The sequence below is a fragment of the Rhincodon typus genome, chromosome 22 (assembly GCF_021869965.1).
Source record: "Rhincodon typus isolate 14 chromosome 22, sRhiTyp1.1, whole genome shotgun sequence".
In the NCBI taxonomy this organism is placed as follows: domain Eukaryota; kingdom Metazoa; phylum Chordata; class Chondrichthyes; order Orectolobiformes; family Rhincodontidae; genus Rhincodon; species Rhincodon typus.
This window is the reverse complement of record NC_063353.1, coordinates 12,044,297-12,058,890: the sequence shown is the minus strand read 5'-3', so window position 1 is coordinate 12,058,890 and position 14,594 is coordinate 12,044,297. Positions and strand designations below refer to the sequence as shown.

Sequence of the window (14,594 nt, the reverse complement as noted above, 5' to 3'; positions counted from 1 at the left end):
GTTTCTGACAATTAAAGGCAATCTTTTCATTTCCTTTTAAATCAAATGATCATTGTGGTCTTGAGTTAAACCCCTCCTATTCGATTTTGTTGTCAGTTTAACAGTTGATGTGGCCTGCTAATCACCAAGTCTTTTCTGAAGTGTTTATTAGTCTGAGCTTTTGTCTTGCTTCTCCTTAGCACTGTTACTGCTATCTGGAATTCCAAACCTTCTGTCTCGTCATAGCATTGGGCTCAGATTAGTTTGTCCTCTTGGGTAGGTTCATGCTATCACAGAGTCTCGACTTTACCTTTGAGTGTTTCATTTTTGGATCACCATCTCGTGTAACATCTCACAACGCTAATGAAGTTCATAATGTTACAAGAAGCACCAGTGTCTATCCAGTACTTCAGATTCCTCTGATGCTTATTTTCTGATTTCTTAGTTGCAATAGTTAGAAACCAATTTTCCTTGAAATTTAATGACAATTTACCTAGCCCATTTAATTGTTTTGATTGAACACATGCAATTAAATGGTACACACCTTGGTGGCGACAATGTTTACAAGAACTTGCTACGCTCTTCTTTCTCAATACTGATGTCATTGGGCATTTAGCTTTTTGACATTAAGGAACAATAAGTCGTTAACTTTTGTCTAAACCCACAGAAATGGCTCATTAGTATAAATGCAAACAAAAACTTAGATGATCAGTTCTTCATTGCTTCCTATAAAGTCAGACATCTTTGGAAGGTTTGATTTCTGCCTTCAGGTCTAAAAAATGATGATTGACTCATCATACATTTTAAATTCTTGTGTTTAAATCCATTATGACCTTGCCCAGCTGCTTCTTGTATTTGTACTCTTCAGTTTTTTAACTCCCAATCACAACTCCTCAGTCCAGCCTCGTTAAAAATGCAGCAAATAGATTTTGTAAGTAAACTGACAGTTATCTCTGTTGCAAGAAAAAAATTTGTTCTTAATTAATATGTTTAACAGTACAACTTCTGGGTTTAGTAACTTTCAGGTTGCAGACTAAATTCACATTTTTGGGGGTTGGGAAAGTAAAGTAGAATACATCTCAGGAACCAAATTCTAAAACAGGAATTTTCAAATGCTCATCAAGAAGCTATTTATTAAATGAAGGTTGCTGAAGACAACTGACAGGACTCAGTGCAACAGATATATATTTCCTTCATAGCACCTTCAATACTGAAATTAAGCTTCAGCCAGCAATCTTCAGCCACTGTAAACTCAATTGCTAACAGTAGTACCAATGTACTAATGAAACGTAGGACAGGGTTATAACTTCCAAACAGACATATGGGACAATATTTAATTGAGGTGCCAAGTGTCCCTCCCTCTGCCTGGTCAACCAGTATGAACCCTAACAGCAACTCCTTTGGGTGAGGATAGCCAGAATCAAGTACAAATAGACATATTGGTGGGCATTTAAGTACTTCATGCCTGGGGGAGCTGCTAGCCTCTGATTCAGATGTCCGCAACACAGCAAAGGAAGAGTTTAGGAATACCAAAGGACCCAAGAAAACAGGTAAGGAAGGACAGGGTGGTGGTGGGGGGTCATCGACAAGGTATTGCGGTAGTTCTGTGTGTTCCCTTCCCTTCTTGATGTCGGGTGTATTGATCAGGCAATGAGAGAACTCCCCATGCAGCATAGCGACTACTATATCTGCTGAAGGTTGAATACTAACAGCAAAAGGATGAGGCCTTAACTGTCCACTTAAAGGCTTCAACTCGCACCAGGGCAGGATCAACATATACAAGACATCCAATCTCTGAGCAAAGGCAAAGTCACCATCTGGCACCTTCCCACCTATTTAAATAGCTCCCTAACTCCAACTAACCTTGGGGGAAGGGATTAAATTCAATGCATTGTTTGGACAATACAATCCCTACTGGGTTGGTGGAGATCTCATGAGAATAGGTGGCTTCACCTCTCTGCTTCATTGGGTATCCCAAATGAAAAATTCTGAACAGAATATTTTCTCCTTTCACAAGTGACAGTCTCAGGGTGTATGGCCACAAAATAGGATTCAATTCTACATTTGAGCTAATCTAGTTAGAATATGTTGGACAGGGAAAAAAACTCTAGACTGCAGAGAACAAAGGCTGTTCCTTTCTTATTTACTGGGTTAACTAGAAAGATGGCGCAGAAGGATAGTGGAAATGTGCCGGAATAGTTATGAATTAACATTAACATTTTACATATTCGACTAGTTGGCTATAATTTTGAAAGTGTGTAATTTGAAACAACTTTTATTTCTATAATATATCCAAAAAGGAAAAGGCTACATAAGAATGTGAAAACTAGCTGTGAAAGTGAGCAGGACAGGGTCTATAAACCGTGTTGCACAATTTAACATTCAATAATGCTTTAATTCACCATTGAGAACAGAAAAGTAAATGAACTTTAAGTGGTTGTTTCTGAACATTAAAGTTACATGTATCTCATGAAGTGTACTAAAATATATCTTACAAACAAAGGCATTGCACTGGACCAGTGTGACAAAATAACCTAAAATGGATGGTTTCATCAAAATCACATGAAAAATGAATTGGGAAAATATATCAGCAAATCTACTGCACAGACTGCACACAGTTTTCCTAAAAAACAAATCCATACAATTTAATTTAAATTGTAGTAAAAATACATCTATCACTCCAATAAGTAAAAATTGCAATTTCCAGAATCACATACAGCCACCACATTCCAATAGCAACTTTTAAAAAAATGTTCTTATTGAGTCAATATATTTACATTAGTGGAAGCAAGGAGAGGGGCTAAATTTAAAAATGTGTTGTAAAATATCAAAGATACATTTTGTTGTAAATTTAATCAGAAAACAATTATGTACATTATTTTCCAATGTCCATTGAATGTTCACAAATATAATTCTGTAGATGAAAATAGATATCTGTATCAAAGTAAACACCTGAAACAATTGAGACTACACCAACCTGTGCTATCGAAAGCATTCAAAATAATTCAAATGTAATATAATCTTAGTTAATCAAGCAATGAAAAATCATATGGTTGAAAACCATTCCTGAAATCCTTAGCAAATTCTTCTTCATCTTCTCGGCTGTATTTACATTCCCTCCAGTTGGCTTTATCTGGTATATTTAGGACAGCTTCACTTGCCAAAACCTCTCTAAGAAATTGAAAAACATAGTTAACAAAGCAAAGAGTAAACATTACTGTAACAAATAATAATTCTCACTTTATTTGACAAAGCTTGCTTAGCAAACAACCAAAAATGTAACTATACAATGCATCAGAAGTCTTATGTATGTATACATGACCAAGAAAATACCTCTTAGGATAACTGTCAGAATCACATATTTACTCATTTCTGATTGAGATCTCTCCACCCCATCTCCCAAAGCATGTTGTCATTTGAAGACAGGTGGGTAGTCGTGTATTTACTCAAGAGCTCACAACTGCACCTCTACAAGATAGGTGGTGCTGTTGTCCACAAAATAATTAGTCTTAGAGCTACAATTGGGCTTTTGGTCAAATTCTGCTTAGTGTTATCTCTACTGCTGTTTTCTCACCCTTGCAATCCACTATCAACCAAGCTGCTTCTCCATTTTAAATTCAGTGAAGAAACATTATTTTAGAAAAGGCTTGGAATATACTTGATGCATCTTGCAAATTGAAGGGCGTTCTCTAAAAGAAAGGAAACCTGTGTTATTTAATATCTGCTCGAAACCTTGGTACAAACCCCTGCTGATGAGATACATCCTACATTCAGAAGTATTAACTTTCTACAGAAATTGCTGGGGATACTCAGCAGGTCTGGCAGCATGGGCAGAGAGAAAGCACAATTAAGGTTTTGAGTCCAGTGACCCTTCTTCAAAGCTCAGCAATTCTGAAAATGGGTCACTGGACTCGAAACATGAACTCCACAGATGCTGCCAGACCTGCTGAGTTTCGGCAGAAATTGCTGTTTCAGATTTCCAGCAACTGTAGTTCTTTGTTTTATATTAACATTCTACTCCATTTTAGGGACCTAAACTTTTGGTAATAATTATTAGCATCCATAATGTGAAAATGCCAATTAATATGAACAGATTTATACTATCATATGTGAACCATTTTTAACAAAATGCTTTAAAAATATTTTCACAAAGTGAACCACAAAAAAATTTGTCAAACATTGTCAGATCAACTGAGTCATGAAAGGAGCAATAAAGCTCTATTACTGAAAATATCTCCAAAATACTGAAAAATGTCAAGAAACAAGGAAGCAGCGTCATTGAAAATTTGAGACCTAGATAAATTCTTTGTAGTCAGGGAATTGGGATAGATGGAAATTCAAAGCAGAGACAACACAGTATGGAGCTGGAGGAACACAGCAGGCTAGGTAGCATCATAGGAGCAGAAAAGTTGATGTTTCGGGTCAGGGCTCTTCTTCAGGAAAGGAGGGCCCCGATTCCGAAACATCAACTTTCCTGCTCCTCTGATGCTGCCTGGCCTGTGTTCCTCCAGGTCCATACTCTGTTGTCTCTGACAGCAGTATCTATAGTTCTCGCTATCTCTGAGAAACAAATCAGGCATTTTATTGAGTAGAAGGGCAGACTTGAGGGGCTAAATGGTAAGCTTCAGCTTCTATTTTGTATTTTCTTACTTATGTTCTTTTTCATCTTTCACTCATGAGATATGAGCATTGCTGGCTGGATCAGCATTTATTGCCCATTCCTAGTTGGTCTAGAAGGTGATGGTGAGCTCCTTCTTGAACAACTGAAGTCCATGTGCTGTAGGTAAACGCATCAGGGAGGGAATTCCAAGAATTCAACCAAAAATACTGATGACCAAGAGGATATGTGGTAATTAGTCAGATTGAATGCGTCCTGCTTTTTGTAGATAGAATATACCTGGCTATTTTCCACTGTCTCAAGGGGTGCCAGTGTTGTAGCCGTACTGAAACAGTTTGGCTAAGGGCACAAGCTCTGGAGCAGAAATTCCTAATACTTCGCTGAGTTACTGTCAGGGCCTATAGCCTTTGCATTATCTCGTGCAATCAGACCATTTTTGACAAACTCGCCCTCTGAAAAAAACCTGGCAAGCTACTCAATTGTAGCGAACAACTGCGAGTAAGTATAATAAGTCAGACCACTGAGCATCGACCTATACGACCTAAAACACAACAAATGCATACCCAATCCCATCAATAACCTCTCATCTAACATCTGGGAGCCTTTGCCAAAATTGGAAGAGTGCCTAACAAACTAAGCCTTCTTAAACTCAGAGGATTATACTTTTCAGCCAATATCCCAGACTTTCTATCACTAACCTCAGTATGTTATGTCTCATCAGCAACACTGCGTCTAAGCTACGTGTATGCACAGCCGCTCTGATTCTATGGCACGCCAATCACAGCATTAACTTTTGATTTTAGAAGGCATTGCCATACACAGAACTCAAAGGCCTGCACAGCTGGGAAGAAAACTAGAAGGAACACTGCCCACAAGAGGTGACATAGCAAAATACAGTTGGGAGTCCTTTAAACCACATGAAGTTGCAAGATATTAGGTCAAACACTGGCAGGTGACTTGCTGATTGTTCTGCCTTAAAGCTAAGTGGTTGTGGCATAGCAGCAGAATTGTTTTCTAACCACAATACCTAATCTCCAATGGGTGGAGTCACATCTAGCACAAAAGGACACTGGCTTTTGATGGAGGCCAAACATTTTAACTGCAGGGCACAGCCCACGGCCCAAACACTTTTTATGTGCTTCATCACTGACTTTCCCATTATCATAATTGAGAAGTAGGGCTAACCACTGACAATTGCACAATATTCAGTACCATTTGCAACTCCTCAAAGACTAAAGTAGGCCATGCCAATGTGCAGTAGGACCTGGACAACATTCAGGTTTGGGCCAATTAGCTGCAAATAAAATTCACGCTGCAAGGTGGTCAATGTAGTAGGCCATTTAACCCATTCAGACGTCTCCAACATTCAGTTAGATCATAGCTGATCTGAAAATCCTCAACTCGTCCTTTCTCTATGACTCTAGAATCTCATATCAAAAAAAGCTGCCGATCTCACCTTGAATATAGTTAATGACAGAGCCTCCATAGCCTTCTGCAGTAAAGAATTTCACAGATTCACTACTCAGAATAAAATCCTTCTCATCTCTATATTAAATGGGCAACCTTACTCAGATTATGCTCTTTGGACCCAAATTCTCCCACAAAGGCAACAATTTTTCTGTCAAATACCCCAAGAATCTTGTATATTTCAGTAATATTGCCTCTCATCCTTCTAAATTCCAATGAGCATAGGTCCAATCTATTCAACTCGCCTCGTAAGAAAATCCCTCCACACCAAGGATCAACCTAGTGAACCTTCTCTGGATCAGTATATTGCTTCTTAGGCAGGGCGGCAGAGTGTCTCAGTGGTTAACCCTGCTGCCTCCCGGCGCCAGCGACCCGAGTTTGATTCCACTCTTGGGTGACTGTCTGTGTGGAGTTTGCACATTCTCCCCGCGTCTGCGTGGGTTTCTTCCAGGTGCTCCGGTTTCCTCCCACAGTCCAAAGATATGCAGCTTAGGTGGGTTGGCCATGATAAATTTCCCATAGTGTCCAGGGACATGCAAGATAGGTGGATTACTCATGGGAAATGGAGAATTACAAGGATAGGGTGGGCCTGGGTGGGATGCTCTTCAGAAGATTGGTGTGGATTTGATGGACCGAATGGCCTGCTTCCACATTGTAGAGATTCTACGGATTCTATGAAATAAAGGAGACCAAAACCATTCACAGTATTCAAGATGTGGCCTAACTACTGCTTTGTATAGTTTTAGCAAGACCACCCAATTTTTATTTTCCATTCCCTTTGAAATAAAGCCCAACATTTCATTTGCTTTCCCTATTACCAGCTGAACTTGCATGTGATTTATGCATGAGTGCACCCAAATCCCTGTGCTGCAGCTTTCTGCAATCTTTCTCCATTTAAATAATATTCAACTCCTCCGTTCTTTATCTTCCATCTACCAAGTTTGTGTCCACTGATATAACCTGCTTATATATCTGGCTGAAGACTTCCATCCGCACCAACTACATTCCTACCAATTTTTGAGTCATCTGCAAACTTGGCGGTAGTACATTCATTTCCCTCATCACAATCTTTGTAATATATTGCAAATAATTGTGGCCCCAGCACTGATCCCTGTGGCAGTCCACCAGTTACAGATTGCCATCCTCAAAATGCCTCCCTTCTCCCAGCTGTCTTCCACTGAGTGGTCAATTCTCTATACATGCTAATATGCTGCCGCCAACAACATGGACTCTTTTGTTCATTATGTAATTTTATATGTAGTACTATATCAAACACCATTTGGAAATCCACATACATTACATCCACTAGTTCTCCTTTTACCTATCCTGCTTATCAGCTCCTCAAAAAGAATTCTAACAAATTTAGAATAAGAAGAGGTTCCAGTATAACTCTTCACAGAAAACGTTCTGAAGTCATCATACTGGGCTCAATGTCAATTCTGTTTCTCATCACAAATGCTGCCAGACCTGCTGGGTTTCTCCAGCACTTTGTTTTTATGATATTACATCTAGATTACTAGCCCAGTAACATGACCAGTATGCTATCGTAGCCTTTTCTCAGTAAATATTAATAAATCTTCTAAGTTCAAGGAAACAAAGCATACTTTTCCACCTTTATGCCATAAACTATTGATTTACAAAGACTTACTAAGTATGTCAATTGCTGCACTATGAAAATATGAAACTAAACTAGGAGATTTTGAATAATGCAATATACTTTTTTTTTTTAAAATAACATGAATCAATCACAAAACTGTCTCTGTCTCAGTCCTCAGCAGTCACCAGCAAAGAAATATACCAAAAATAGAGTACATTCAGAGATGTCCAACTTGGATAGAGTTCAATCTGAGTAACTCAAGAGTTAAGCTGCTGTGGGTAACTATGTCATCATGGTTTAGAGTAGTGGTTCTAAGATTTTATTCCCATGAGTAGCCCATTTGAAAAGCTATATCTTTTTGTATTTACTATTTGTTGACTGTGGTACCAGCAATACTGATGTGTTCATCCTCCAGCATTTAGAGTATACGCACAAGAGACTGGTGACTCAAAACCAAAGAAATTTTAAAAATCTTTTTAATACCTTGTTACAATAATTCCTTTTACAACATTATAAAATATACTTGCCAAGACAATAATACATCAATTTTTAAAGGCATATAAAAAAAACAAAATAAAAACTGTAGCTGCTGATCTAATTTACAAAAATGGAGAATGATGCTGATGGCGTCAACAAAAAAAAAACACCACCAGCCTATGAATTCAAATAAATGGGAAGGAGCCATCACAGAATCTCTACAGTGCAGTAACAGGCCATTTGGCCTACTGGCACACCAACCCTCTGGAGATCATCCCACCCAGACCTACCCCCTACCCTATCCCCTGTAACCCTGCATTTCCTGTGGCTAATCCACCTAGCCTGCATATCCCTGGACACTACAGGCAAATTCAGCATGGCCAAACTACCCAACCTGCACAACTTTGGAGTGTGGGATGAAACCAGAGCACCCGAAGGAAACCCACACAGAAACAGGGAGAATGTGCAAACTCCACACAGACAGCTGCCTGAGGCTGGAATCGAACCCGAGACCCTGGCGCTGTGAGGCAGCAGTGCATGTTATTTTCTATTATGAAACTGCTAGAGTTGTTAAATGTTTGCTTCATCTAATTGAATCCAGTCAGTTTCATCTGCTTTGTAAAATTCACTGTAATGAAAAGTGTCCAGATCTAATTCAGGTCGCTACAGTACGAAACATAAAGGTTCATTATAATGACACACCCTTAAGATCATCTGACTACTTGCTCTTACCTTCCAAATTGTAAAGGAAACTGTTTCTTGATTCGGTGTAGCAATTTTTCTCCACTGTCCAGTTCAACATAGAAATATGCTGATCCAGGTTGAATTATCTACAAAAACACAAAAAATTGATTTACTTAAAAAATTACTTAGCTGGATCTTCTCATTATTTTTCTAGTTTTCTCATTATTTTTAACATTTCAAGCTGATTTTGTGGAACTGAATTTTCTGTTTAGTTGAAGATAATGTCAAATAGCATTTTAATAACTGGCGGTGAGTTAGATCTTTCAGCTTGAAAACTGTCTCCATCTAACCCAGATTTTTGGCCGTAATAGCCCTGGATAAAATGAAGTTGAAACTAATTTATAGCCCTGAAGACTCATTGTTCATCTTGTTCAAAGCCACCATTGTTACATAAAGAGACAGCAGGAAATGAAGGGATTTCACAACCTGTGCTGTGTCCCTTGAAAATACTTGACTATATACATTAGCACAAATTGTAATTGGCTTTACAGTAGGAGAGGTTGGTGGTGGAGGGTTCTTTTTCGGACTGGAAGTCTGTCACCAGCGGTGTTCCACAGGGATTGGTGCTGGGTCCACTTTTGTTTGTCATTTATATAAATTATTTGGATGGGAATATAGGAGGCATGCTTAGTAAGTTTGCAAATAACACCAAAATTGGTAGTATAATAGACAGTGAAAGTGATTATCTAAGATTACAAAGAGATCTTGATCAATTGGGTCAACAGGATGAGGACTGGTAGATGGGGTTTAATTAGGATAAATGTGATGTTTTGCATTTTGGTAAAACAAACAAAGACAGGACTTATACAATTAATGGTCGGGCCCTGGATAGTGTTGTAGAACAGACAGACTCGGGGTTGAAGTATATACTCTTTGAAATTTGCATGACAGGTCAACAGGGTGGTTATGGTGGCATTTAACACGCTTGCCTTCATTGCTCAGACCTTTGATTAAAGGAATTGGGACATCATGTACAACCTCAACATGATGTTGGTGAGGCCTCTTATGGAGTACTCTGTGCAGTTCTGGTCGCCCTGTTATAAGAGGATATTATTAAATCGGAGAGGGTTCAGAAAAGGTTCATCAGATGTTGATGGGAATGGAGGGTTGAGTTATAAAAATAGGTTACACAAGCTAGGACATTTTCCACTGGAGCATAGAAGGTTGAGAAGTAACCGTAGAGGTTTACAGAATCAAGAGGGGCATAGATAAGGTGACTAGCAAAGGTCTTTTCCCTAAGGTGGGGGAGTTCAAAACTCTGGATTATATTCCAAGGTGAGAGGAGAAAGATTTATAAAGGACATGAGGGGCAACTTTTTTTTTTAAACTGAGTGTGGAATGAACTGCCAGAGGAAGTGGCGGATGCAGGTACAATTACAAAGTTTAAAAGACATTTGGGTAAGTAATGAATGGGAAAGGTTTGGAGGGATATGGGCCAAATGCAGGCAGGTGAGACTAATTTAGTTTGGGAACATGGTTGGCATGGTCTTGTTGGACTGAAGGGTCTGTTTTTATGGTGTCTGGCTCTATGACTCTACAATTTTAACTCATAACTGACAATCTTGCCAGAGAGTAACACTGCTCTTCCAAACTACCTGAAACAAAGACTATAGCATCCTAGGTTCCATATTTATATAATTCACATTCAATGGGCCTACAGCACATGGGCTGCAGCAGTTCAAGAAGGCAGCTCCCCACCACCTTCAAGGGCAACTAGGGATGGGTGGCCCAACCTGCAACACTCTCATCCCATGAGTGAATTAAACATCTACTCACTATACATGCTTGCCAAAAAAATCTATTTATGGTTTTCTACTTCAAATTTTCATGGATCTTCAAGACATTTGTTATAATGACAAATACAACTTTAAGATTTCACAATAGGTGGTGACAATTATTTTTCCATGGGCACAGATCCATTAGCTACTAAATACACTAATCTGCTGTTTGCGCCTTTCCAAGATAGTTACCAACATGCCCAACAAGCGTCATTCAGAAACAGGTGCGGCAATATTTGTTGCAAGTTTCTAAGAAAAGCATCTTGGAAATCTTCCAGTAATTGAAACCTAAAACTTTTTCCATTGCTACATATACAAAAACTTACAAACCTAATATCATACCCTCTATACATAATTCTACAAAAGTTGATATCTATCACAGATACGATTTTTTAAAACACTATCACCTGTAGGTTCAGTTACTGAGCCCTGAATCCTAAATTGGCAAAAAAAAATTGTAAAAGACAATACAACAAAAACTCAGGTCAAACATTATTTAACTTGACCAATGAAATATGAAGTTCCTTTCTCTTATCACTTAAAATATTTTCTGCTGCAAAATATCACCAATTGTATTGCAACATTCAAAATAATAGTATATCGTGTGTTTGCATTTGGTCAGTTGCATTAACACAAACAATATATGTACACACAAAAATCCTGTACAAATGTTCTATAGTGCAATATATTAAAAAAGGGACACAAATGAAATAATTTTCATTTATAGGAAAAATCTCATGGCACTTCCAAGAGACGTAATTATAAAACAGGCACTGAACCAAAGGAAGATGTATCAGACATGTGGCTGAACCAAAGGAGATATTTGGAGGGCTTACCAAAAAATATGGCTTTTAAAGATGGAGATAGAAGAGTTTGATTAGGGAATTAAACACCATGAGTTTGTAAGGCAGCAAAGGCATATCCACCAACGTTTGGGTGAAAGAATGCACAAGTAACCAGGGTCAGTGGAAAGAAATAGATAAGGGGTAAGGGAGTCCTAAAGGCTGGATGTAGACATGTGGTTTTGCAATAAAGGGAAGATGGGTGCTAAGCCATAACAGGAATTTAAACATGGGATTTTTAACTATAAATGAGGCATTAAATAAATTAGAACCTTCGCAGTTTGGCAAGGATGGATGAGCAGACTTGCTGCAAGAAAAGGCCCTGTTGAACAAAACAGCACCTCAATTCTAAAGTTATAAATTGTGGGGACATATGATTTCAGGGTGAACCAGCATTCTGTCGCTTGCCAGTGAGAAAGTTGACTGGATTAAGCACCAATTAGATAAAGCACTGACTGGCAAGGTTCAGGTTTTGTCCAATCAGGGAGTCCCACCATCAAAATTCCATCCCACCTGAGGGTGCTAGCCAATCAAAAGCCAGCAACTTCTGGATCCTAAAGGCTGTTGCTGGAGGGCTATGCTGAGAAACCGTGATGAGGTGAACTTGGGAGAAGGGCTTTTAAACACCATCCCTTTGCTTTCCCATCTGATGCCCGCCATGCATGGGTTAAATGGAAGTGACACAATCCTGGGAGTGGTGAACAAACCACTTTATGTTTTGCTTAAAAGGCAGATAATAGGACCAGGTGAGTGTTCAGGCCATTAACTGATGCCAAGTTGAGATAGATCGCCCAGTATTTAATTATTGAGGATGCAAGAAAGCAATATCTTGCCCAATCATCTGCTGTTCTTGCCACTTTCCTCATCTCCAGGGAGGGAAAAATGTTTTTTGTGCATCTGTCCTACCAACTTACGTGGGGGCACTCAAATCTCGTTTGAAAGATGCTCATGTGAAGAGCCTCGAGATGTCTTACTATATTACATAAATGTGAATTGTTGCTACTTTATGCCAGTAAAACTGTTTAAATAAGTTGAATACATTCCTTAACAGACTGATGAACAAAATTAAACTCAAACTTGCAGTACAGATAGAGATTAAAACAAAAGGGCTAAGTATTGAATGAAATAGCAATTGGCCACTTTAATTTTTACAAGCAAGTTGTGAAATCAATTTGAAGACTCCCAAATGTTACTTTGAAAACAGTTGTAACCTATCAGCACCAAATCAGATATTCATCACTGATCAGTTTGATCAAATTGCAATTACATTTCTTATACCTAGTCAAGCAGAGTATTTTGTTTTTTGAAATGGAGAACTGTGAGAAATCTTGGAGAAAAATGAGGAGTTTCATGTACCCAGGGTCAGTGGTGCCAGTAAGTGGAATAATGGAAATATAAGTTAAACATCAGATTAGCTCTGGTTGCAGTAACTGAACAGAGTAAGGCAACAGAAAAGTATTACTGAACTTGAAAACAAGAATCCACAATGCTGAAACCAGCCTTATTATAATAATGTAAAATCTTGGGCAAAGTCAAGAAGTGAGAAACGCGAGCAGATGCCAATGAGATGCAGATACTGATATGGATGTGTGGAGTAACAATGAAGGTCAAGATCAAAAACCAGCGCATGGCTGAGAAGGGGCAATTCTCATCAGTGAGGATTGTTGGAGGGTCAAAAAAGTAACTACGAGTTGGAATTAGTATTGAGTCACAGAGATGTACAGCATGGAAACAGACCCTCCCGTCCAACCCATCCATGCCGACCAGATATCCTAAATTAATCTAGTCCCATTTGCCAGCATTTGGCCCATATCCCTCTGAACCCTTCCTGTTCATATATCCATCCAGATGCCTCTTAGATGTTGTAACTGTACCAGCCTCTACCATTTCCTCTGGCAGTTCATTCCATACATGCCCCACCCTCTGCATGAAAAAGTTACCCCCTTAGGCCCCTTTTAAATCTTTCCCCTCTCACCTTAAACCTATGCCCTCTAGTTTTGGACTCCCCGACCCTGGGGAAAAAAAATTTTTCTATTCACCCTATCCATGTCCCTCATAATTTTATAAACCTCTATAAGGTCACTCCTCTGCCTCTGACGCTCCAGGGAAAAATAGACTAGTCAGCCTCTCCCTATAACTCAAACCTTCCAACTTCTAGCTACATCCTTGTAAATCTTGTCTGAACCCTATCAAGTTTCACAACATCCTTTCTATGGCAGGGAGACCAGAAATGCACACAGTATTCCATTAATGGCCTAACCAATGTCCTGTACAGCCACAACATGACCTCCCAACTCCTATTCTCAATGCACTGGCCAATAAAGGCAAGCATACCAAATGCCTTCTTCAATATCTTATCTACTTGCGACTCAACTTTCAAGGAACAATGAACTTGCACTCCAAGGTCTCTTTGTTCAGCAACACTCCCCAGGACCTTACAAATAAGTACATAAGTCCTGCCCTGACCTGCCTTTCCAAAATTCAGCATCTCACATTTATCTAAATAAACTCCATCTGCCACTCCTCAGCCCTTTGGCCCATCTGATCAAGATCCCATTGTACCCAGAAGTAACCTTCTTTGCTGTCCACTACAGCTCCAACTTTGGTCTGCAAACTTACTAACCATACTTGTTCTGTTCACATCCAAATAATTTACATAAATGGCGAAAAGCAGTGAACTCTGCACCGATCCTTCAGGCCTCCAGTCTGAAAAGCAAACCTCCAACACAACCCTGTCTTCTATCTTCGAGGCAGTTGTGTATCCAAATAGCTAGTTCTCCCTTTATTCCGTGTGATCTAATCTTGCTAACCAGTTTACCATGAGGAACCTTATTGAGTGCATTACTGAAGTCCATATAGATCACATCCACCTGCTCTTACCTCATTAATCCTCTTTGTTACTTCAAAAAAAACTCAATCAAGTTAGTGAGACATGATTTCCCATACACAAAGCCATGATGACTATCTGTAATCAGTCCTTGCCTTTCCAAATACAAGTAAATCCTGTCCCTCAGGTTTCCCTCTAACAACTTGCCCACCACCAATATCAGGCTCACTGGCCTGTAGTTCCCTGGCTTTTCCTTACCACCTTT

At 39.1% G+C, this 14,594-nt stretch overlaps 1 protein-coding gene across 2 annotated transcripts in view; it reads right to left on the bottom strand.

Annotated features, from left to right (window-relative positions):
• Positions 1-2,238: 2,238 nt before the first annotated feature.
• Positions 2,239-14,594, bottom strand: part of cwf19l1 (CWF19 like cell cycle control factor 1) — a 38,094-nt gene continuing 25,738 nt past the window's right edge. For both annotated transcript variants that reach the window (XM_048610262.1, XM_048610261.1), the window contains exons 13-14: positions 8,871-8,968; positions 2,239-3,150 (exon numbers count right to left, since the gene is read on the bottom strand). In XM_048610262.1, the coding sequence (XP_048466219.1) occupies positions 3,006-3,150; positions 8,871-8,968 (243 nt within the window). In that variant the 3' untranslated portion in view covers positions 2,239-3,005. The remainder of the gene's footprint in view (positions 3,151-8,870; positions 8,969-14,594) is intronic.